Source organism: Dromaius novaehollandiae, chromosome 20, assembly GCF_036370855.1.
Source record: "Dromaius novaehollandiae isolate bDroNov1 chromosome 20, bDroNov1.hap1, whole genome shotgun sequence".
Classification (NCBI taxonomy): Eukaryota; Metazoa; Chordata; class Aves; order Casuariiformes; family Dromaiidae; genus Dromaius; species Dromaius novaehollandiae.
Genome location: NC_088117.1, coordinates 7,168,250 through 7,191,713, shown reverse-complemented (window position 1 = coordinate 7,191,713; position 23,464 = coordinate 7,168,250). Strand labels below are relative to the sequence as shown.

The window sequence follows — 23,464 nt, the reverse complement described above, 5'->3', positions numbered from 1 at the left end:
TGGCTAAGCCCAAACACTTGCAAGTGCTCAGCTCCAGTGATGAGAATAAGGTGGACTCTCTGCACAGAAGAGATTCAGAAATGGGACAGTCTGACAACAACACACTAGTGCTAACTAATGCGATACAACTGGACAAGAGATGTGAACAAACACAAACGTGCACACTGCTGCCAGCTGCACTGCAGTATCGGATCTCTTGTATACTGAATTAATGGAGCACTCGTAAGATTGGGCAATCAACCGCGCAGTTGATTGCCTGATCTTATGAGTGCTCTGTTAATTCAGCTGATAAGAACTGTGCTTCTGGTTTAGTTCCTAAGTGACAATGACTTGGTGTTAGTCATTGTTTCCAAGCTGTATTTATCTGGGAAAGTTCAGTTTCCTTCCTCGGATTGCTTGTTTTTTCCACAGTATTAAGAGCTATCTAGGGAAGGCCTAGTCTAGCAGCCCATTGCCACTTGAATGACCCTCAAAAGGAGAAGTTCTGGTTGGGGTTGCTTTGCCTGATCGTCTGGATTGAGCTTTCAGAAGTCCATAACTCCAGCCATGGCTGTGCATGCCAAGGAGATGTCAGGTCCCAGGTGCAGGCACATGCTTGTCAAGCCTGGTGGACAGAGGCATTTAAAATGTAGGAGGGTGAATTTTTGGTGAAACCCAGCTTCTGGGACTTGCATAACACCAGAGAAATGAAGAGAGGGATGGCAGTCAAAGCTCTGGGATCTGGCACATGCCTTCCAAAAGGGCAAACCAGAGGAATTTAAGAGATATCTAACATACAGTTCTTCTTACACAAAGACCATGCTACCATGGCATAGCAGACCCTTCCTGCTGGAGGTGGGAGTTACGCCCAGCCCACTGAGAACTTTCTGCTGCCAGACAAAGCACCCAGCAGGATGGAGAAAAAGCACTTGTGGGAAGTTTTTATTTCTACCAGAAGGCTAAGTCAATAGAGCTTTACAGTAAAAGGATGGTTTCTGACAAGGTATTGGGCTAAAGATAAAAAAAAAAAATCCCATAACATAGAAACATAGCTTGAGTCTACAGATTGGACCAGGCTGAATTTGCAGGGCTGGAAGATAGATAAAAGGGGTTTGATTTGACTTGTAAAACTCAACTAGTGTGATCTGGAAGTCATTGATGGAGAATAAATGCAGAACGCTAAGATGTAGAACTTTTACAGCCTCACTTTTCAGGCCATATAACTATGCTTTAGAATTTAAAACAGCTGCTGTTCACCAGCACGTCTCCAGTGCCTAATTTTTAATCACGTAGAGGCAGCATGCCAAGTTTCCAGGATCTTTTTCCCAGAGCATCAATAGTGTTCATAACATTTCTGCCTACTGATGAGATCATGAAAAGAAAGGATTCTTGCTTGCACCTTCTCTGTGTTTGGTTGAGATATCCTACAGCTTTCCTGTCATTAGTGAAAACCTCAATAAAGCACTGCCTTCACAACCACCCCCCATTACTCTTTGGGCCCATATAAGCGTTACAATATTTAAACCTACTTGTGATTAAATGAACACTCAACAATCTACACCAATTTCCCCGGAGCTTTGCAGTCTCTAGCTAACACAAAGCTGTACATATGAGATCGTATGCAGAGAGAGGGGAAGACATCTACAAGGAAGGAGTGGGATCAGTTTGGAAAGACTTTTGGAGTTCAGGATATGCAGAAACTCTGGAGAGGGAAGAAGAGATAGTATTTCAGGAGGAGGAAGACAGAAAGAAGTGGGGAGCTGCAGCTCTCCCCAGACTGCTGCCTGCTGCAGCATGGATGCAAAGCCATCTGAGCAGGCTGCACAATCAGAGAAGAGGAATAAGAAAGTAAAGGCAAATCAGGACTTGGTGAGACTTTAGAATGGGAGGATTCCACTGCCCTGGTCTCAACATAGCAATTTATTCCCTGGCACAGGCGTAGCTTAAGCAGGATCCTAATTAGGCAGCCTTTGAAATTAGGGAGAACCAAGAACCAAGATACACAGCAGGGTCTCTCTCAAGCACAGGAAAAGGCTTTTGCTGTGCTGCTGGAGGGTCTGTGTGCGAACACAGGGGAGGGGATAAATGGTTTCAGCTACTCTTCAATTTCTCCAGAGCAGGATGAAACAAGCTGCGCTTCCCCCAGTGTGACATCCTCTGAAACAAGACGACAAAAACTCCTCATGCCAATTAATACTTACTTTCAGGCCGGGGGGTCCAGGTGAGCCAGGGTTTCCATGAGGACCAGGAGGACCCTAAAGAAACACAACAAACAGAGTCAAAAGGAGTCGGTAGTTATCTGTGTTAGTCACGACCAGCGGAGCTGCAGAAAGCCTCAGGTTGTGATGTGGCCAGACCTAGCTAACTCCACGCTAGCACTCCGCACCTCCAGCAGGGATACAACTTTAACTGGACCCTCATTAGGCAGCCTTCTAAATGAGCCAGAACCAGGGATTAACTAGTACCTAGAAAGCAAGCAAGCTCCCTGCATCAGTGTGTTGCCTCCTGTTAGGTACAGGATGTGAACAGCTTGCAAGAGGGCTTGAAACATCTTCCTTGCAAGTGCAGTCATCTCCTCCTCCTGCCTAGCAGTGCAAAATTCAAGCAAAGCCTTTAGAGTAGTCATCCCGCTGCCTGAACCCGCTCTGTGACAGTGGTTTCTCCAGTGCGTGCAAGACGTGCGTGCCCAAGCCAGGCTCAGTTGGTGTAAAGCGACAACGGCCTTGATCTGCAGCTCACCAGGCCCCAAGCCTATGGGCCTCTCGCCATCTGCTTTCCTCCCTTGGATGACTCTTCAGAGCTCTTACGCTGGCAACCAATATGGCTTTTAAAGCAAGGGCACTGGAGTGCATGAAACTTTGCTACCACTTCCTACCTACCTTTACAGAGGGTGGCATGTGTGTGTCACCACAAGATATGTAGTGACAACAAGATAATTCAGTTACACCAAGTATTCCACAACTGGGGTCAAAAATGACTTTGGGGCCAGAGGAGTTAAAACTCTGCAAAGAATCCCAAAGGACATAGATGAAGGTAGACCGAGGGGATCAGAAGAGTGTGGGGGTGTCAACAATTTACTTGGCCAAAATTTAAGAAAACAGAAGTAGTTACTACAGGGAAATTTTTAGTTGTTCAGCTATTTATTTAGCCTTTAGATGAACTCATTTCCTCTACAAAGCAAATGAATTTTTGTCTTAAGAGGTTAGAAAGAAAATGGATAGCAAGACAGTAAAACAAGGGGAGCAGAGAAGTCCATTTAAAGCTGTATTTTTGTATAGGCCCCATCGGGCAATGGCACTCTCAGACTATCTACCGTAGATCACGTACAGCAATATCTCCTTTTAAATCACATTTTGAAGTCACTCTGCATATTTTCCGAAGACTATTTAAGGAGCTATCTGTAACAAGCAGCTAAGAATAGTTTATCCTGGGTTTGTATACAGCACAGATCTGTTAACCTTTTACACAGAAGTAATAATAATTCTAAATCCTCTTGAACACGTTCTTGGGAGATGAAACAACCTGAAGATTCAGTTCCAAGGGTTCCTGTTCTGCCAAGACCGTGTGAGAGACTTATACCACCATCAGGAGCACTCTAATTCACCCTCTAGGTAAAAGGAGTACAGGCTAGGGGATAAAAAGCCACTCTGACAGTTTCTCAGAAAGCTCTAATATTTCCGATGAGCACTTTAACATATACAGGGCCAAAATCTTCAGGGTCTGACTTCCAGGGAAGATCACTGCAGTTAAACATGCAACTGCCATCCAAGTTCAGTGCCCTTGGTCTCTTTTGAAAGAACACCACTGTGCTAATGTTTATTCAGTTTTATTTTTACACACTGCAATATGAAGTAATGGGTTTTTTATTTAGCTTTCTAGTACATCTTGCGGTATAGACAGCTGATAAGTGCTCAACACTTTTTTACAGCTTATGCTGCTCTGCTGTTCAGTTATAATGTTGAGGCTGAACTTTTCAAATGGCAGTTCTGCCCCCAAACACTGTTGCTGTCCCATTTTTAATTTCCTTCCAAATTCTCAGCCTGAAACTCTCTTGTAGTCTACAAATTTCAAATGAAACTGATAAAGCTTTAATTAAAATGAAGGTGTTGAGTATCAAGTTGCCATTTGAAAATCCACACAGCTGTGGTAACCAGAGTAACTGGGCACCTGGTAGTCTTAAATTCATCTTCCTAGTAAAATATGGCATCATCTGTTCATCTAATCAGGTAGGAGACTGAAACAGAGACTTAATGTGCTGCCTAAGGTAATGTAAAAAGTCTGTGGTAACAAAAGGGCTTGAACCCAAGTCTTCCAGGTCCTAAATATGGAGGAAGATTAATATAAGTGACAGAAATTAGAACAGTAATGCCTCTATAAAAGGCGAGTTCCTAAAAAGTCCTTACCCATAAGCAATAATCCAGGTAGCTCTGAACAAGGTTCATAAATCTAGACTGCTGCTAGAGAGGGAGTTCAGCTGTTATTCAACTTTGGAGTCAAGCAGCTTGGCTCAAAGCCCTTCTCAGTGCAGTTATTTGAAATCTGTGCTCCACCATAGTCTAGGGCAGGCTAAAAACAGTGTCAGGCCAGAAGGACCAGCATGGTTTGGTGCGACTTCTAGCTGACAACGATAGTTTCCAGTAGGAAACCTGAAACGTAGGAAGCTCGGCCGCTGATCGAGAACTCCTGGGTAACAGACTAATCGTGCCTCCAGCAAAGTTTTCCAAAGCTAAACCAAAGCACAGCAACACAGTCATAAAAAGCCTTAACCAAAAGCTGGATGGAAAAGAGGAAAAGAGAAAGAAGAGTCCTAGTATCCAGTGACAAACATGCCATTACGGAAAACACAGGCTCTTGACATACAAGATGGGGACTTTACCACTGAATTCAATGCGACTTGTAGTGTATAATCAGAAACCCATCCCGTTCCCAAAGACCAATGTGGTCTTATCCTGGTAAGAAGTAGCCACATTCTGCTGATTGACAGTGGAGAGGCCAGCCCGGCAAACGAGAAACTGCTGGAACCGAGTCTAGGGATTGTGCTCGGCAGTTGAAACTGTGCTCTCCACGGTGGAGAAAAAAGGGCGTAGTCTGGCAGTAGTCCTAAAAATGGTTAAAAAAACCCTGATCTTGATATGTTCCAACATGGTGAGTCCTGAATCTACGATTACACCCACATTCCTGGCAGAGGAGGAAGATGCAGTGTGGTACAGTTAGACGGATGAGTAACAGAAGGTACAGGACAGCATCCGCCTCAGGAGCTGCTGGCAACACAAAATCTGAACGGGCAGGCCCTACAAATTAATCCCTGCACCAATCTGCATACCCTAACAGCCGTCATCATGCCCCCAAGCTACCCACCCTCATTTTCCTAAACCCAGTCCAATGTTCAGTCCTCATCTCTTACGGCACCTAGCAAAATCACCTGGTCCCCAGTCGGTGCTCTCATTAGTCATCTTTCCACAAAGAAGGAATTCAAGAGTTAATTGCTCCGCAGTTGGTTCTACAGTTAATCACGATATTCTACTCATACTCTCCTGGATTTAATTCAATTTCCCATTCACCTCTAGAAATCAGAATTCTCCTAAACACACTTATTATCAACATCAATATTAGTTCTGCTTCTCTTTCTACGCACAGGATGGGGCAACACTGAGACCACTGAACGAAAAATCCCACAGCGCGTATTTACTATTCACAAGCGTGCCTTTTTACCCACTCACTCTGGCTCCCTCATAACTGCTGAAACAATCCAGTCTAGCAACAAGCCTCCTCGCATCTGAAATCTTCCAAGCCTCGCACCAGAAATTCCATGGAAAATTTTGTCATGGGACAGCAGTGGCCCGAGGCTCAGCGGCACGGACACCACGCGCCGAGAACAATCCCCAAATGTGTTCTCCAAACGAGGGGGTTCCCCAAAGGTGACGGGTTTGTAATCTCCCTGGAATGCCTTGCACGTGAATGCTATCTATTTGAGAATGACACTGTGCCATCGAGTTCATCTCCATGATGTGTCTGGAGAAGGGACCCCGCTCACAGAAGCGCTTTTATTTGTACTGGTTCGCAGCCTGCAAAAATTAACAAAAGTGCAACTGTGCATGGCTCCCTCGTCCCTCCAACACTCACAAGGGGGAGGAAAAAGGAAAAAACCCAACAATCCTCCAAACTCCCATTAAATGCTAGAAAGCTTCAGTCAGAGGAATGACCACTCATTCAAAACTCATTAAGTCTTGGGGTTTCACTATGTAAAGCAACTTTTTCTGCTCCTGACCTGCAGATCCCACTCTGACCTTTGGCTTGCTAAAAAATGAGCTAAATATTTGAAATGAAGCCAAACAAACTGTTTCTTTAAACATTTCTTCTCAGAAATTAGAAAACCTTCCTAGTGGAACGAGGATACCGGAGAACCTGAACAGTCGACTGAATTCTTGCTTGTTTTAGGGGGGAAGCCTTGCATTTTGATGGGAAAGGGAGATTTTTTGCAACCACAGACAAAATGTAACAAGGACACGTCATATGGGGAGCCTGCAAGCTTTCAAGCTGCTGAGGTTCACAGTAGGATGGTAAGAGCATCCCAAAGCATCTGTGCATGCAGACGTGTTTTCTTTACCTGTCCCTTTGGATTTCTCCCACTTTGCTCTGCTTAAGGGAGGTTAAAACAAGAGCAGCTGCAGCATGCCAGGCTTTGTGGCCTTATCCCAAATTCTGCCTCCAGTCTGTAGTGTGAACATGGGTAAAACATTCCTCTTCTACCTCAGTTTCCTCACCAATATATCCGAGGGGGAGGCTGACTTCCAGAGGGACCCAGCTTTCTAAATTACTGAAGTGCCTTGGGAGGTTTCTCACTGCCCTGCAAGTAAAGCCATCGGCCGGACTCCTGCTGCTTCCTCAGGTGTCAGCTTGCTGCCTCCTTCATGCGAGCGGACGGGTGACTAGGTTTTACATAGCACTGGGGTGAAAGGCGGCATTTAAATGCAAGCATCATAGCTCGCAGTACTTTTCTGCAAACCTTATTAAATCCTGGGTACGCTGCTGGCCTCACTAGATCAGTGAGGACTGCAGGGAAGCACAGTTTGTGACCGACACAGACGTGCTGGCCAGAGCCCCTCGTGCAGACGGCCACGTGAGCGAAGCTATCCGAGGCCTGGGTGAGGCAGGAGAAAGCTGCCGCGGTGCAGGAGGTATTGCTGCGCTGGGAGCCCCTCGTTGACACTTGCTTGTCCAGCTTGTTAGCACAGCCCTGCTAGTGAAACCCAGCCTCTACCACCGCCACCCCACTAAACCTTCACGTTTGAAGAAACATAAAGGTCATCAGCAGAAAACCGTTCTGCACTGAAGTGCAATACACGTCACCTAACCACAACTGCTGTGCTCGGCTTGCACCCAAGTGCCACACGGATGACTGCGGAAGAGCCGTCCCAGGGCTGCCTGGCAAAGTGCTCTCATCACACAAGCTTGAGTAAACCTCACGCTGCTAAAACAGCCATTCCCTTCAAGAGGCATCTCAGAGCTTATACAGACACTTGCCAGGGCACTAAGCACATTCTTTTGAGGAGAAGCAGTGTGGAGAGGTTTCTTATTTACTCCTCAGATTCTTTAACACAAACACAAAAGCTGAAAAAATCTAGTTGGATACAGCTAGAGAGAAAGCTTTCCTGTAAAGAACACATAATCAATGCAGTAGTATCTATACAGGCTTGCAGAGCATTTGAAAAAATGTCATGAGCAATAATTTCCAGTGATCAGTGTTGCAACGCTTTCACTGCTTTCCCTTGGAGTCCCTTATGGAGTAAAGGGAACATGAAACACCCGCTTTCACCTTTGCCTTCACATCTTCATCTGTCTCAGTGGGTCTCTGATGCTGAGTGATACAGCGTGCAATTAACTCCATTTGCCTAAAAGGAGGGTCAGCCTTCAAAAATCAAGAAAACGTCATTTTCAAGCACACTGCCACTATCCACTCAGCTTCTCTACGCTGCGTTGCATTTTAATGCCGAGATGCGTCCTGAACCCAACCCTTTTCATGCTATTACAAAGACTGGCATTTGCTACTATGAACCAGGGGCATTTGCTTACGTGGAAGAGCAACATCCAGACTGTGCAGGCAAGCTAAGTCTAGAGATGTTTATCTGCTGGAAACAAGGAGACAGAACCATGAGATTAGCCAGCTCCTCTTATAAACTGTCACTGACCACTGTCTCACCCTCAAAGCACAAGCTGATCTGACCTTTCATTTTACTCTTTCCAATATGGGGGGAGAAAGGGAAGTGCAACAGCAGCAGCAACACAGAATTCAAGGAGCGGAAATACTGCACTACATCAACAAGACAGCCACTTTATGGTCTTCACAGCTCCAGAAAGTCAAGAGTCAAATGCTATAGCTAGATTTTCAAGTGAGCCAAGTAATTGCATGTAAGCATTAATAATGTAGAAATTATGCAAGCTAGAACAAGGACAATTATGTCTCCTGCTTTAGGCCATAAACTGCACTGGTGTCAAGGAGAAACCCTTCCCTTCCCCCAGCATTGCCAAGCTGCATGCAAAGTTCACCTCCCCTCAGAAGGTCCAGGCTGGTGCTAGTGCAAAGACTGTGCAGCTGCTTTGTTTGAGGATCAGGTTAAGCAGAGGTAGAACAACCCCCCCCTCCATGTCGCACACTTATCTTTACATGGATCACGCACAAAAAAAGCAAAAGATAAAAAATTCCCCTAAGCCTGTCTTAGTTTCTGGCAGCTCTCCTTCCTTGCAGTTAAATCCTTAAACCCCAAAGAGCCACAAGAAAAAACACTAGAAACATGTTGCAAAGTCAAAACAACATATGCACAAGCAGTTTTGTCCCTAGGGCTCCAGGCCAGACATTTGCAGAGCAATCCTTTTGCCCCCTCCCAAAATTAGCACAGCCTCTTTGCAGAGGTCTGCGCCAAGCCAGGCTCAGCTGTGCTGAGCACTTCCTAACTGGAACTTTTTAATGGGCTGATTCTCAGCACCTCTGGTGGGGAGTGAGCTCAGAAATCTCTTGTTGCTTGTTGTCCTTCAAGAGATCTTCTTGAATATAAGATGGAGCATGCCACAGCTAGGCAATAACACAGGAAGAGTTATGATGCGGCTGCCACAATGCTTTTTTTTTTTTCTCCTTCTAGCAAAACAAGTTTTGGTAGATAGTGGAATTTGGATGTAGAGCTGAAACTTGGTCATTCACATGGCAGGCAGGGGATGCAGCGGGGATCTCCAGCCAAGGAGTCTAGATTGCATACCACAGGACTGCAAAAGGTAACACCAAACACCTGCTGTGAATGAAATGAACTGCATAAAGAGCAAACTTCTAGCCTTATTGGGGACTTTATAGGAGTGGCAAGCTCCAGTCAATTTGCTCATGTGGTCACTGTTCAGATATTTGTCAACAGAAGACACGAGGTCTGTATGACCAGTTGTGCTGAGCTGCTGATGTTTCACTAAAGAAAATATCCAGAGGTAGAATGTATTATCCTATCCATAAAACACACCTGAGCCAGATATTATCTAACGCCTTATGCTGATGGCCCAAAGCAGCATTCGAGTCTGTGGATATCCACACCCATGCTGCAGGGGGTCCTACAGACCTTTTGGGTTTTACTGGTATAGAAAGAAGATGCATTTACCAGTTACTGCAAGATCTCGCAGGGCTGTAACAAGTATACTTAGGGAACAGCCAGCTTTCTAAATCTTAGCTTTTTGGTTTTTCTTTAGAAAGACATTAGATGGGCTGAGTTTTTGCCAAGTATGCGTGAGCAAATCTCCCTCTGCTGCCAGTCCAGGATGCTGCCTGGATCGCAGTTCCAAGCTTTCATTTCTTCCAGCCTCAGACACCTGCATCCTTTGCTTCCCAACCCACACCAGCTCAGTGCACAGGAGATGGGCTTCATGACCATACCATAGGCAACAGCACCTTGCTACCATGAAAATGATGCCAAGACTTAAATGTATCCAGATACAGGGTGCAGCCCTGATTTAGGATTGCTTCTGCAGCTGAGCCAATGCAGAAAGCCCTTCTCATATAACACATCTAGCAGCAGCACTCAACACCAGCTATTTTCTCAGCATTGCACCCAATGCTCAAAAATCTGTATCAGAATTTAGTACAGAAGGAAGAAATTCAGGAATTTGCAACAGATATTGAGGAACAGTTCAGGCATTTTGTTGTAGAACCTGAAAATGAGTCAGAGAGCAGGTCTCAGTTTGGGAAACACAGTAGTTCATCTTTGTGTGATGAGCCTATGGTCCCAGACCAAGGTCTCAGACCTCGGTCCCACTAGTGAAGGCACAGTGACAGTGGAAAACCCTCAAAGGAAGCAATTTTGGGAAGCTGGGAAGGCTGAAAGATAGAGAGGGGAAAGCATCCAAAGCCAGTATCAGCTGCAGGCTTGCAAGGAGTGGATGCCAGAGACAAAAATGATGAGAGAGACAGGGCTCATCCTACTGGCAGCCATTCTGAAACATTCATCCCCAGCCTTTGCTGATGCCAAACCTTAGCTTGCAGAGCCTGCAAATCACCCAAGTGTGGTCTCCTAAAACCCTTCAAAAGGGAATGCGAGAAAGGAGCAAGGCCAAACATCAACAGGTGGGCTTGAAGCAAGCACTACTCAGTGAAGGCCCCAAGACCAGACACCAGCAGCAGGACAGGTGGATGCAGGTAGAGATGGAGAGAAATTTTTAAATCACTTACTCGGGATCCTCTCTTGCCAGGTGGTCCTGGTAAGCCTGGTAGACCTGGTGGACCCTAGGGGCAGGGCAGGGGGGGAAAAAAAAAGTATTATTCACAGTTCTACAACAGGATGGGGTTCTTGACAGTGTTTCAGAGAAACCCATAATACAACTGCTTGAAGGCAACCTAGGGAGAAGGGTCAGTTATAACACAAAGGCCAGAATTCCCTTCAGCTTATGCTATTGCCCTAAAGGGATAAAAGCCACGCACAGAAACATTTGCAGCGCCATTTATTTCCATAGACCAGAGACAGAGCGTTCACATCATCTTGCTGTGGACTGCATTCCTGTGAGCACAGCTGGGCTTCACACTTCCAGCTTCCTGGACCTGTGCTGTAACACAGGGGTAACAACTGTCTCAGCTTTGGATTTTCCTGCTACGTGCTAGCACACAACAGAAGTAATGTGTTAGCACCTTGGCGAGGGAGGAACATTGCGTGTTGTAATAAATACCAGCTGAGGAAGCACAGCTCTTGGTAGGGTAGGTCCCTATATGAGCTGTAACATAATCACATCCCAGCACTTCATATTTTAAAGCAGCATGTTATAAAACATAATAAAATTGGTGTCAATGTTGGAAATTCTTAAGTATGGCTCTATAATACAGGGGAGGTCAACTCAGACATGTCAGAGTATCAAGGCTTCTTGGAAGAGGGTGAGAACAAAGTGGAGATATCAGGCGCCCAGCTGTGCACTGATCTGAAACAGGTTAGGGAAAAATACTTAACCAATGAACAATCCTTTGAATTAATTCATTTATTTATCCATTTTTTCAATGGACTGGAGAATTCAAATTTCCAGAGAACCACTTGCAGCTCCTAATAACTCTTCAAAACTTTTTTTCCTCAAGCCAAACATGTCTGACAAGAATAACTGTTAATTAAACTGTCTCCCAGAGGATTTATATTCTAGTAGCTTGTTACAAAAGATGGGTTTTCATTTCTTGCAAGCAGAGAGAGATCCAGAGCAGCAGATGAAGGATATCTGGAAGGCAGCCCGAACTCTCCGACCACGCAGCGGTCCAGGGAGCTCTTCCCAGGAGCAGCGCTCCGTGGGGAAGGCGGGCAGGTCCCGCAGAGCGGGTGAGCTCCCTGCGAGGCCGAAGCATTGCCCGGCAGAACTGCTCAGACGCTGCAGAGTGTTACTGGCCCAGAGGAAGAGCTAAAAGTTCATCATCCCTGATGCAGTTTTCAGGAGTTGCCAAGTGCATGATTTAGTAACTAAAATAAACCCTAGAGATCCCTACCCTAAATCTCATCCCCAGGATAAGATTTCAAACAAAGAAAACCTGGCTGAACCATACAGATAGCTCTGGTGAATAAGCACTTACCAGCCCTCCTATACAGCAGATGAGTAACAAATTAATTGGTATAAAAGGGACCTTTTAAAAGACATCCAGCCAAACCTTAGTACAATAGGAAAGAGTCAGGGGGAGAAGTAGGCAATGCCAGGGTCATCCTCTCTATGCTACTAATTTGACCGCACATCAAATGGATCAAAACATGTCTTTCTAAAGTTATTTCCATTTATAGGAAAGATGACAAGAAAATGATTGTTTTAAAAGTGTAAGAGCTCATTCCCCATACTGGCGCACCCAGACTGCTAGTGCATCACTCACTGCTACTGCCCAGCACTGCCTGCTCCCAGGTCTGGAGATTTCTAGCCCAGTCCCTATAGTCCCCTATACGCTGGGACACATCTATCCAACCCTTTTGCAAGTTGTCTATTGCTGGCTAACACAGTATTACTGGTCCTTGTATGAACAATCCTCGTTTATACAGCTGACCTTCATTTTTAACAACACACACACCATTTTAACTGGCCTTTGTGCCAACTCAGGCCCCTGTACATAATGTAATTATGCAGCTGTGCAAATAGACACATAATTGTAGCACTTTTTAAGCCAGGTAGATCCAGAATCCAAGTTTTTATTTAAAAAATCCCTTTGCTCTTTTACTTGGGAAGATAGCTATCAAAACATGAATCCAATATAACTGATGCAGTGGTGGTTAATGGAGTTAACCAAAGATGAATTCAAATCCTTAATCTCTTTTCCATTAAAAGCCATCCCTACATACCCCTAAAAGAAGCAGCAAAAGGGAAGATGCAACCATCTCCTCAGAACAGCGTTCCTGGCGTACCAAACTTGAGGTGACCTTTTCCACCTTCCTGCTAACAGCAGCTGCAATTGCACTTGGCCACTTGAGTACAAATGATCTCCAAAAATGTGGGCTGTTCAGAATAAACTGAAGCTAACATAAAAATAAGGAGAGAGTTAATACCTGCACTGGAGTGAGGATATGGAGTTAGGGGAAGGCACTTGGCCGGGATAGCACAGAAACAGCAGTACAGAACTCAGGCATTCCTGTCACTGGGCTTTGGTCTAATCTGTGATGTGACCTTTCCTTCAATCTTTTCTTCCTCTCCTGAAGGGGAACAGGAACAAGCCAGCTGTGGGATGAGCAGCTCCTCCATGGAGACATGCACAGGGCAAGAGCGTGATCACAGATAAGCAGGAGGGAATTCAAGATGGAAGATGACTCTTGTGATTCTGTGATAACCAGGTGAACATGGGCAAACGTCATGAAACACGATGCACTGCAAGGCCATGGTCTAGTTTCCCTCGTGGTTACTTGGTCGCGTGCTTTGACTGGATGTGTATTGTGCCATTCTAGTGACTCACTTCTCCTCGTGCCTGTATGCCTACATATCATCCAGATCAAGCTTTCAAAGAGGCGGCCCACATCAGACAACCGGCCTTGACTGGAGAAAGCAATACTGACATACACACTAAGAGAAAAGCACAACTGCAGAGGCAGCCAGAGAAAAAAAAGGCTAGATCAGGGCCCAGCTACTTCAGGATGACGGATACAGTCCCACTTAAAATGTAAGGCTCCAGGACATGGAGAAGAGATGCTTCTCAACAGAGCCACCACACAGCAAGCCTCCAGAGCCCACCTGCAGGTAATGCCCAGGCAGTCCCTATGCTCAGAGACCCCTCGTAGAGGGATGCAGGGAAGAGTTAATCAGAGCCTGCATGGACTTTTCCATTATAACCTTTAGAGCATCCCCAGGGAAGTCTATTGTGAGCAGTGGGAAGTGCTCCAAGAGACAGGAGGGTTTCCTCTTCCTGGCAGCTGGAGGCAGATAACACTGCTCTGCTCCTACCCTCCCACCGCATGGATGCCTGGAGAGCTCGGCAAAGCTGACAGTCAACTGCAGCAAATCACCATTCCCAGCATTTCGATTCTTGAGTCGCTGGCTCCTTGCCTACTCCTTTCTGCAAACTGATGCAGGAGAATGTGCACCCTGTTATCACATGAAGCAAAATCAGAGATCAAGGAGAAACGTGGCAGAACAACTCTCTTTTCTCAGGCCAAACAGCAAAACTGTTAACCAGCCTGAACGGTTCTGTGAAACAACTAACGGCAGCCACATGAAAGTTTAACCCTTCTCAGTTTCCCACGGTAGCATTAGCAATGATGACTGATCCCACCAAATGATTATAGGATTTATTCTAAGCTGCTGCTGGGAAACTTTCTGGCGCAAAGGGGACTTTTTTTCCTAGCTTCTTGAGCTTTAAGTTGCAAAAGAAGAATTAAACTAGGTTCTCTGAAAGGGAAATACATTGGACCCTGAGGACAAGAGAAATCTCACCGTTTCCTCTTGCTGCCGAGATTAGCTAGTTTATGCCTCTCCCACATCACTGCGCTCCTCACACTGCTTCCTCTGCCTGCAGCCATACCACTGGGAGCTAAGGTGCCTTTAGATCTCAAATCCTGGGCAAGGCTGAGCCTGTCCAGGGAAGACTTCAAGGAAAACATCATCGGCACAGGAATTGGAGCTGGTGATTCAGGGAACGACTCTCTTCCTTTTGAATCATTAGTAAATCAAGTTTCTCAGAGAGCTAAGCAGTCCTGTAATCGTTTCCCTTAGGGCAAGCGGTCAGCCTGGTAGTAAATAAGCTAATGATCACCCAGAGCATCATGTTCTAGTGCAACTCCACTGACAGACTACCACATTTGTATTTTAGGATCTCTCCAACATACCTCTCCCTTCCTTCTTCTGTATCCCTGTTTAGTGGCACTGTTTGTTCTCCTTTATCCCAGAAGGGGCTGCATTTCAGGGGCAGGCATGCTGCAGTTTGCAAAACACTGAAAGGACTGAAGAGGTAAGAGGGAACATTCCTCTTTCTCAGATGCTAACAGATATGGCGAAAGCCACCTTAAAAGCAAGTTCAGAAAACGTATCAAAAGCTTCTCCCTGCTTTGGCACCAAATTTTAAGCAGCGATGTTACCTGCAAATAGAGAACCTGTGTTTTGTCGTCCTCCTCCAGGGAGGAGAGGCATATTTCAAATGCAAGACTACTGCCAATGTTGCAGATTCACCCTTTAGCCTTGTAACTCTGAAAAGCACCAGCATGGAGGGACTGGCTGGCTCCAGGCAAAGAACTAGAATTAACATTTCCCTGCTCAGCAGAATGGAAGAGAAGGAAAAGGGCTCGTCCGCAGAGGACACACCAACCCCTCCTTACCTCCAACACCAGCAACACCAAGGACGGCTGTCCTTGCTAGGCACTCCTCAGGGAGGAGCCGAATGAAAACCTCGCTTGAACCACTGCCTAAAACAAATCTGGAGGTTTGGGGGAAAAAAAAAAAAATCCAGCACTTGGGTTACTCTCTCCTTCAAGGCAGATTTAAATTTGGACACACCATGGTTTTAAGCCAGCTAACAAGAAAAAGCCCTCAAAATTCTGATACAAACCAAGATGTTGGTGAAAAGCCAGACTCATAACGCAATCTCTGCAATACACAGATCTTTATTCTGGCTCTGTACAACACCTATCACAGTGAAGTCCTTGTCACAGCTGGGTTTCTAACACTGTGACAGTACAGCAAATGGTAAAAAATTAGTATTCCTGCTTGATGAAAGCAGCTTTTTTACAGAGACATTTCAGGAACAGTCTCTGCATGAGACACTTCAGACTCTCAGACACGCTCAGACCATGGAAGGAAGTCTGAAGGAGTGCGAAGAAATAAAGGGACCCCATATTACATCACTCTTTTTCTATTTTTTTTAGATTTAAGTATATGTATTTATGACTACATCCCTACGTTCTTCCCAGCACCTTTATCCCACTGACACTTGCGACCACTGCTCCTCAAAATGAACCTCGTTTTATGCAAATAGAGCTCTGTGATGCTTCATCGTTTGCCTACGACAAAATTTCCCTTTGGGGAGAGTGCTGATAAAATTAGCAAAAATTTATGATCCAACTGTGTGAGTGAAGCTAAAACTTTTCCCATGTATTATACAAAGTGTGCAATTTCTTTCTTTCTTTTTTTAAACATGACTCATTCATTAAAAGACATTCAAACACATTGTGCGTTCCTCAATTTATCATACATTGTCAGCCTGAGCAGCCTTTTCTGGTACAAGAGGACTGGAAACAGGCACTTGGTATTTTATCAGTGTTCCCAATCACCTCTCTCTCCCCTACCCACTGACTACATTGGCAAGGTTTGCTTCTTTGGAAAAGGAGCCGGGCTCCAAGACAAACTGCTCATTCAGAAGATGGCAGCTGGAGCAGTCTAGACTGCAAACACGCTCCAAAACACATCTGCCTTTAAAACAAGGCTGCCTGCCAGGAGAACGCCGCACCTCTGTCTGGGACGCCGCCACCGGGGTTTGAACCCGGGGCTCCCGGCTGCGCAACGCGCTTCGCAGATGGAAGCTGGTGCGGCCGGCTGCGCTCTCGCCCGGGGACTCCTCCGACTCGGATGCTCGGGAGGCGTCCGGGCCCCGCTGCCTCCCTCCCTGCACCGCTGGCCTTGCTCAGGGATCCACCGCCTCTTAGCTCGGGCAATCACACCCTGCTCCTCCGAACGTTTCCGCATCAGGTAGGAGCTCCTGGCTCTAAAATAACCCTCTGATGTTTATCAATAGAGGCAATTTAGGGCTTTTTGCTTGTGGTGGGCAGAGATGTGCAGAATTACAGCCTTACTGCATAGCAGTGGACAGGCCCACTGGGTATATACTGTATATAACCCGGCCAGACCACGGCTGCTCCAGGGCCAGCGGTCTCCCCGACGTAGCACAGGGCACGTACCCCAGGGCAGGCAGTGCTGATGGGCAGGGGAGGGGGCTGCAGCCCCCAAGCTCCCCCCAGCAAATCTGCTGCTGTTATAAACAAAATCCCAGGGAGCAAGTGAAACGCCATCATCCACCAAAGAATTCAAAACATCCATCGCATCACGGCCTCGCAAGGGCTCGCGGGCTCGACCCGCTGTCAGCAGAGCACTGCTTTACTTTCGGGGCTGCCCAAGCAGCCGTGTGCCGGGTTCAGGCCGTGCTGCAAGCTCAGCAGAGACCTGCCGGGCCCCGCGCAGGGAGGGGAGGCCTCGTGCGAGGCTCTGCCGAGGTGCCGCGGGAAGCCGTGGGGATGACTCAGAGGCAAGCGTGCCAGCTGCTGAGTCAGTGCTGTGTTCCTGACTTCGCATGATGTTTGGGTGGTTTTTTTATTTTTTTCTTTTTTTTCTTTTTTTTTTTTTTTTTTTTGCTATTTTCCCCATCGCCAGAAGAGATTTAGAGCTGAGATCCCAAATGCTTGTGGTTATTAATGGTTCTCAAACAATTTTTCTTTTTTAAGAACACATTATCCTCCCTCTTTTAGCCGCCCAGGAAACCCAACATTCCTGAAGAATTAATGCTCTGCCATTAATTGCATGTGGGACAGCGTCTTCACTTCCTGCTGCACTGCAGCACGGTGGTCTTTTAGGACAGCTGCCTCGATTGAACCACAGAGGATGCAGTCTTTTATTGCTAGGTGCAGATATTCTTTCAGCCCACTGCCTGTATTCCTCTAACCACGTGGACACCTCCCCCAGCTGTGGGGAAGGGGCCCTGCACACAGCTAAGGTTATACTACGTTTTTGCACTACTCAAAAAGCCAGAATTGAGCAGACCGCACACTGCCGGATTAATCCAGCCTCACACCCCGGCTGTCGTTCAGACTCCAGCTGTCGTTCAGACCCTGATTTAGGGACGACCAGGGTCTCCTCGAGCCGGAAAGCCTGTGGAGCATCTGGGGCTGTAATGGCTGTGTCCTGAGCCTGCTGGCAGGGAAGGGGGAAGAGAGAGAAAACCAGTACCCCAATCCCTGCCTGAGGTCCATCACCCGCCGGGTCACGGCTACTCTGCTCTCTGGGTGACACCGCATCTAAGCAAGGTGGGGAGCCAGAAGCAGCTCTGAACCGACCAAGCCTTGGGCCACGCAGGACGAGGAGAAGAGACCTCAGGCCCCCTTCCCAGCAGGCAAAGATGACATCAGGTTTTCCTGGTCCCTTTCTGTTCCCCAGCTTGCCTGCCTGCTGCCTCGTCCTCCCATGGAGGACAGCCGGGCAAGAGCTAGCCCTGCGGGGAGAGCGCTTCTCTTCTCCTTTAACCACCCTTTAGTGTCGGGAGGAGAAAAGCACCCAGAAGCAAAGCTGTCCTTGCAGACAGACCACTCTTCTGGGGCAGGGACATGCAAGGAGCAGCCACCTGCCAGTCCGCCTGCGCACACCGATCATCTCCAAGGCAGCCCAAATCCTCGCTGAAAAGGCAGAAGGCAGTTTCCTACCCACCCTTCCTCCTGCCCAGGGCAACGGGCATCTCAGAGGGCTTGTATCAGGGAACACAAGTGGGCAAACTAACTCAGTGTCTCACCCTTCCACCCTCGCGCCAGACTCTATATCCCGATGCCAGTTCCCAGCCCATAACCTGCTCAACCCAGGGAAAGTGTCGGGCTGAGATACCGCGCGCCAGACCAGGAAGGGCTGTACTGACCTCATCAGAAACGTCTGCCCAGTAACATGAGCCTAGTGCCAGGTAATTACTCAACCACGAAGCATTTATCAGCACTTGTTCTGAAACACGCTCGTCTGGCCATATAAATGCTACATTAATTTCTCAACATGTCATCTCGATTCAGCTCCCTTCTCCTCTTTCTCTTCCCACGTCAGAGAGATTCAACGAAGTATTGTGCAGAGATCTCCGAGTGAGTCACAGGAGCCATCAAACACCGCGCAGCCAGCTCCAGCGGAGCCGTACCCTTTCCCTCCCTAATGCCGACTTTGTTCCAGCAGTCAGAGAGGGTAAGGCCAGACGGGGACTCAAGATGTTCTCCCTTCCGTCAGTTCAGGACTCTAGTTGTTCTCAGAGCAGATGGAAAAACCCTGCCATCTCTTCTCTCGGCTCTCCATGGCCTGAATCAGTTTGTTCGCTATGATTCACGAGCTGAGAGGGATTTTCCACTCCAATTTAATAATAAGCTCTTTAAATTGCAGGGGGAAGTGGGGACTTGGAGCTCGGTCACCTTCATAACACTTCTCAGGCAAGAAGGTGGAAAAGTCCAGGATTTCACTGGGCTCAGAACAGGCCACACATTTACCAGTTACAGGTAAGCAATGTTTTAAGAGAAAGGTTTCACAATTGTCTGAATTTCTGTTTTGGAAACATGCCTGAAACGACTCTTCACAAAACACTGCTCAAAAACAGAGAGCCACAGCTAAAACTGCTGAAGCTCATTTTGTCTACTCAGAGACTTTGCAGAAGTTTTCCAAGTGCAAAGACTAGACCAGGGATGTGTGTCCTATGAACCAGGGATGTGTCTCCTGTGATGTGTCCTAGGAACCAGGGATGTGTGTCCTAGGAACCAGGGATGTGTGTCCTAGGAACCAGGGATGTGTGTCCTGTGATGTGTCCTAGGAACCAGGGATGTGTGTCCTCATGACCTATGAAGTCAGAGGAGCCAAAGACGCAGAAGCCCAGAGCTGCCTGGCCACACAGCAGCATCCCAGAACCTAGGGCAGCATCCTTCGCATCTGGGCAGCGATGGGAACCTTAGGGAAAAAGAGACCCCTCAGTAACTCTCCACCCAAATTACAAGGAGAAAAATCAACACCCCGCTTTGTGACGTGAAAGGCATGAAATGCAGAGCTTAAAGGTAAGCACACTTTGAATGCTTGCAAAACACGACCCTTTCGTTTTAGGTGTTACTGCAACAACGAGCAGCACACATCTGCAGACTGAAGTGCTGTTGATTGTGTTCCTTAAGCTAGTCTCAATTTTTCCATTGTAAACCCTTCTTTCACTATTTTAAGAAGTCAGCTGTAAAAATTTGCTCTAGGCTGGAACTTGGCAACCAAAGACTCTGTCTGGGAGAAACTTATTTTACATGCACAACCCCTCTCTCGCATATGCAGTACAGCAAAAGGCTTGGGTTGGAACACCAAATCCTCCTGAAAGTTGGCCAGTTTAAAGATCCTGTTTGCATACTTGATTTAAAAAAAAAAGTTAGCAGATAATTAGTGTGGCTTGACTGCATTAATGCATTTAGCATTACAAAATATATGTATACTTTTCTGATGGCCAAGATATACACCCGGAGAGCGGTTCTTGTGTGTGGAATGCAGCAGTTAAATTTATAAAGGAAACTCTTTGCACATTTTAAGTAAGTGCGGGCTATGAGAAATAAAAAGTTAAATTATACCATAAAAATGGAGGAGGGTTTGTTTAAAAAATCCTGAAGCAATCTCTGTACTTGTATTTGCTGAAACAGAACACTTTTCTGGAAATATGAATTTTAAGTACAAAGCAAGCTAACAACCAAGGTTAAAAAAAAGTTATTTTGTGGTGCATTCTGAGGCACCTGGGTTTTCTTTTTTCTTTTTCTTTTTTAGAAAGTACCCTGCAAATCTGTCCCCTTGATCCTGGGGTAAAACCAAGGGTGTGGAACAGTCTCTCAACCTGACCATCCGATTTTTAAGCAGCAAAAGATCCCAAACTCCAGTATGATGTTGGGATTTTTTTCTTCAAACTACGTTGACGAACAACTTTAATTGTAAACTTTTATGGGGTACCCACCATCACAGAGCACTAAAATTTACACTGGATATACACTAAAACTGCAATTTTTCAGAAAAGCAACAGTGCTTGTCTTCCATTTCTAGGTGCCCAACTCCACTAAACATTACAGAAACCCTTGTAGGTTATGTTTTGCCAACCAGTCAGTTGAATTTCAACAGCAAGTGCTATCATTATAAGTCTGAACTTACCTGGGGTCCTCTCTCTCCTTTTGCTCCAGGATATCCCAGTAAAAGTGGAAATGGAGTGGGCCCCAGGGGGTCAAAGATCTGATACCCATCCGTCGCAGCTGGGGTTGTGAGGTCGAAGGCCTGTGCTCTGGCTCTGGTGACGGGACGAGCAGACCCCAGAGGCGGTTTGGAGTACACCGGAGGGACATCACTAGGATCCGCTTTCCTGGCGGGGGGCGGCACATGCTTCTTTGGAACAGGCCCATCGCCTGGGTTCTGCGGGGTTTGCTTCAGGGTCACAACGTGGACATTGCTGGTTGTGTTATCAGTCATCCTTCTCATTGGCTTTACAGTACTGGGTGTTTCAGAGGGCTCAATGGTTGGTTTTTGGTTGATCTTGTTTTTGGTCTCTTGCTTGGATTCCTTCCCGCTGGTTGTGGCAGGGCTCTGGCTCGTAGGTGGGGCCTTTTTGGCGGTGGGAAGGGGAGTTTTCTCCGGGCGCGTGCTGGGAGTCGGCTGAGATACCCTGAGGGTCGCCGCTGTCACCCGAGCGAGCGAACGGGCGGGCAGCTGTGTTTCAGTACTCGATGAAACAGGAGACGGTGCCACTGTGACCTTCGTGGCTTTGTTCGTCAGTCTTGGCAGTGGGGACGTGGATGAGACCGATGGGATGGTTGTTGCACCTGAACTCCGAGTCTTTAGGGGTGCAGTGACCCTGCCAAGCTCCAAGGATGGGGTCGCAGTGGTCAGGTTTTTCAGACCTTGAAGCGAGGGCTCCATGTGCTGTGGGGTACTTGGGGAGGCATTGGGATCCCTTGGCAAGAGTGGGATGAGAGGGGGCAAGTTTGGCCGGTAGGTATCTGCTTGCCTGCACTGTTTTTTCAGGTATTTACAGTAATGATGAGCTGCCTTGGCGGAAGGATAAATATCGAACTGGCAGATGGCTCCTTCGAACTGCACAGAGTGCTGGTTCATCTTCCCAAAGAGGAAAGATCCATGTGGATCCAATGCCCCGTCCTTTTTAAAATGCAAATCCGCATGTACTCTGTGCTTCCCACAAGAAGTAAATAAAGTGACTGTCTGGCCTCGGATATTGATGGCCATATTGTGCCACTGGCCATCATGGACATTGTAATCAAAATATACAGAGCGCTTGTGGCCCACGTACACAATAATCTTCCCAGGTACAAACTGGACCCCCAGCTGCAGTTTTTTCTTTTTACTCTTGACAGCAAAGAGAAAAGCGTTGTTGATACGGTGGGAGCACAGGCTCAGCACCAGGACCAGGTCAGTGCTGGAGCCTGCGGGGAAGATGGTACTGACTGGTGCTTCGATACGTGCTCGCTGAGTGAAGATGACCCCCGATTTGAAAGGAATGACCCCCTGAGGAACTGCACGTGACAAGGACCATCCGCTCGATGGCTTCTTCCCTGCCAGGCCCAGTCTTTGAAGAACATCCACATCTGAAAAGAAAGCACAGAGAAAACGTGAGTTGTTAGGCAACCCAAGAGCTGGATCCACATGAGGTGGATACAAGGGGTCAAGCCAGTCAGTGCAAAAAGGAGACAGGTTACAGGAAAGCCCAATCATCCTCTGACACAAATGTGTTCAAATAATCAGAATACAGAGCGCTCAGCTTTCTCTCCTGCACTTGATGTCAGGAGCAAGCGCACACTCAACTCAGTAATCAACAATTCCCAGAATGCATCAGCTCCATGGTGCATCCGGCTCTATCCTGTCCCACCAGGGACCAGCTCCAGAGGTTCTGGAGGGAGCTGACCTCACCACAAGGAAGTCTCCCACTGAGCGCAAATACTCCGTTTCTCTGAGATTTAATTCTGAGTGCTGACCACACATCTGGAGAGGAATTCTGAACAAGACACTGAGCTGGGACTGCAAAATTTTACATCCCCAGAAGGCAAGGAATAGAACTTTCAAAGGGAGCAAAAGCCTTGTATCCGTCTCTTTCCAGATTAGTAGGCAGCAGCTTTTGATCTTTGAGACTCTGAAGAGTTTAGGGAAATGAAGGTGCATGAAAAAATTGCATGAGAAAATTGCACCTAGATTTCACCAAACTGCTTAAGGTTCTCAACAGCAGCACTTTTTTCCCAGCAGATCATCTAACAGCTTTAAATTATTTTCCTAAGTAGGAGGAACCAGACTTGGTTTGTGAAGAGCTGAGAATTTGGTTATGGCTGTCGCTAAGTGGTAGAAGTAGGGCTTACCTCTAGCCTTCGTCACTTAGGAGTTGGGTGCCTTGTTTAAGAGAGGATGGGAGGGACTGCTGTCTAGACGCACCTATCCCTCTTCCCTGACTCCAGGAGAAGCCTGCAAAGGACAGGCGAGCCAAACCCTCTGGTTTCTGGCCCCATAGTCTGACAGGAGGCACAAACAGCTCAGAGTCCAAGGCAGATTCACAGGCAACAGCAACACAAACAACCAGTTGGCTGCAACTTCAGTTGAACTACTTAACTGGGGAAGACGCTTAGGCCTATGTGAGAAGAGCTACAAAGGTAAAGGTGTCCAGACGTGAAGGGGCTCACATGCCGAAAAGCTTGTTCGCTTATTACAGCTCTAATGTATAGTGTAATAAAAGATGTTAAACACATGGTAAAGACAGTTTAAAGGTAAGACTATAACGATTGCCATGACACTACCGCTGTTGAAAATG

The 23,464-nt window shown here is 46.9% G+C and overlaps 1 protein-coding gene across 4 annotated transcripts in view; it reads right to left on the bottom strand.

Moving 5' to 3' along the window:
* LOC112991371 (collagen alpha-1(XXVII) chain) overlaps positions 1-23,464 on the bottom strand; it is a 187,934-nt gene that overhangs the window by 130,944 nt on the left and 33,526 nt on the right. For 3 of the 4 annotated variants that reach the window (XM_064523662.1, XM_064523660.1, XM_064523661.1), the window contains exons 4-6: positions 20,815-22,256; positions 10,679-10,732; positions 2,181-2,234 (exon numbers count right to left, since the gene is read on the bottom strand). In XM_064523662.1, coding sequence (XP_064379732.1) covers positions 2,181-2,234; positions 10,679-10,732; positions 20,815-22,256 — 1,550 coding nt within the window. The remainder of the gene's footprint in view (positions 1-2,180; positions 2,235-10,678; positions 10,733-20,814; positions 22,257-23,464) is intronic. The other variant, XM_064523663.1, reaches the window with a different exon arrangement.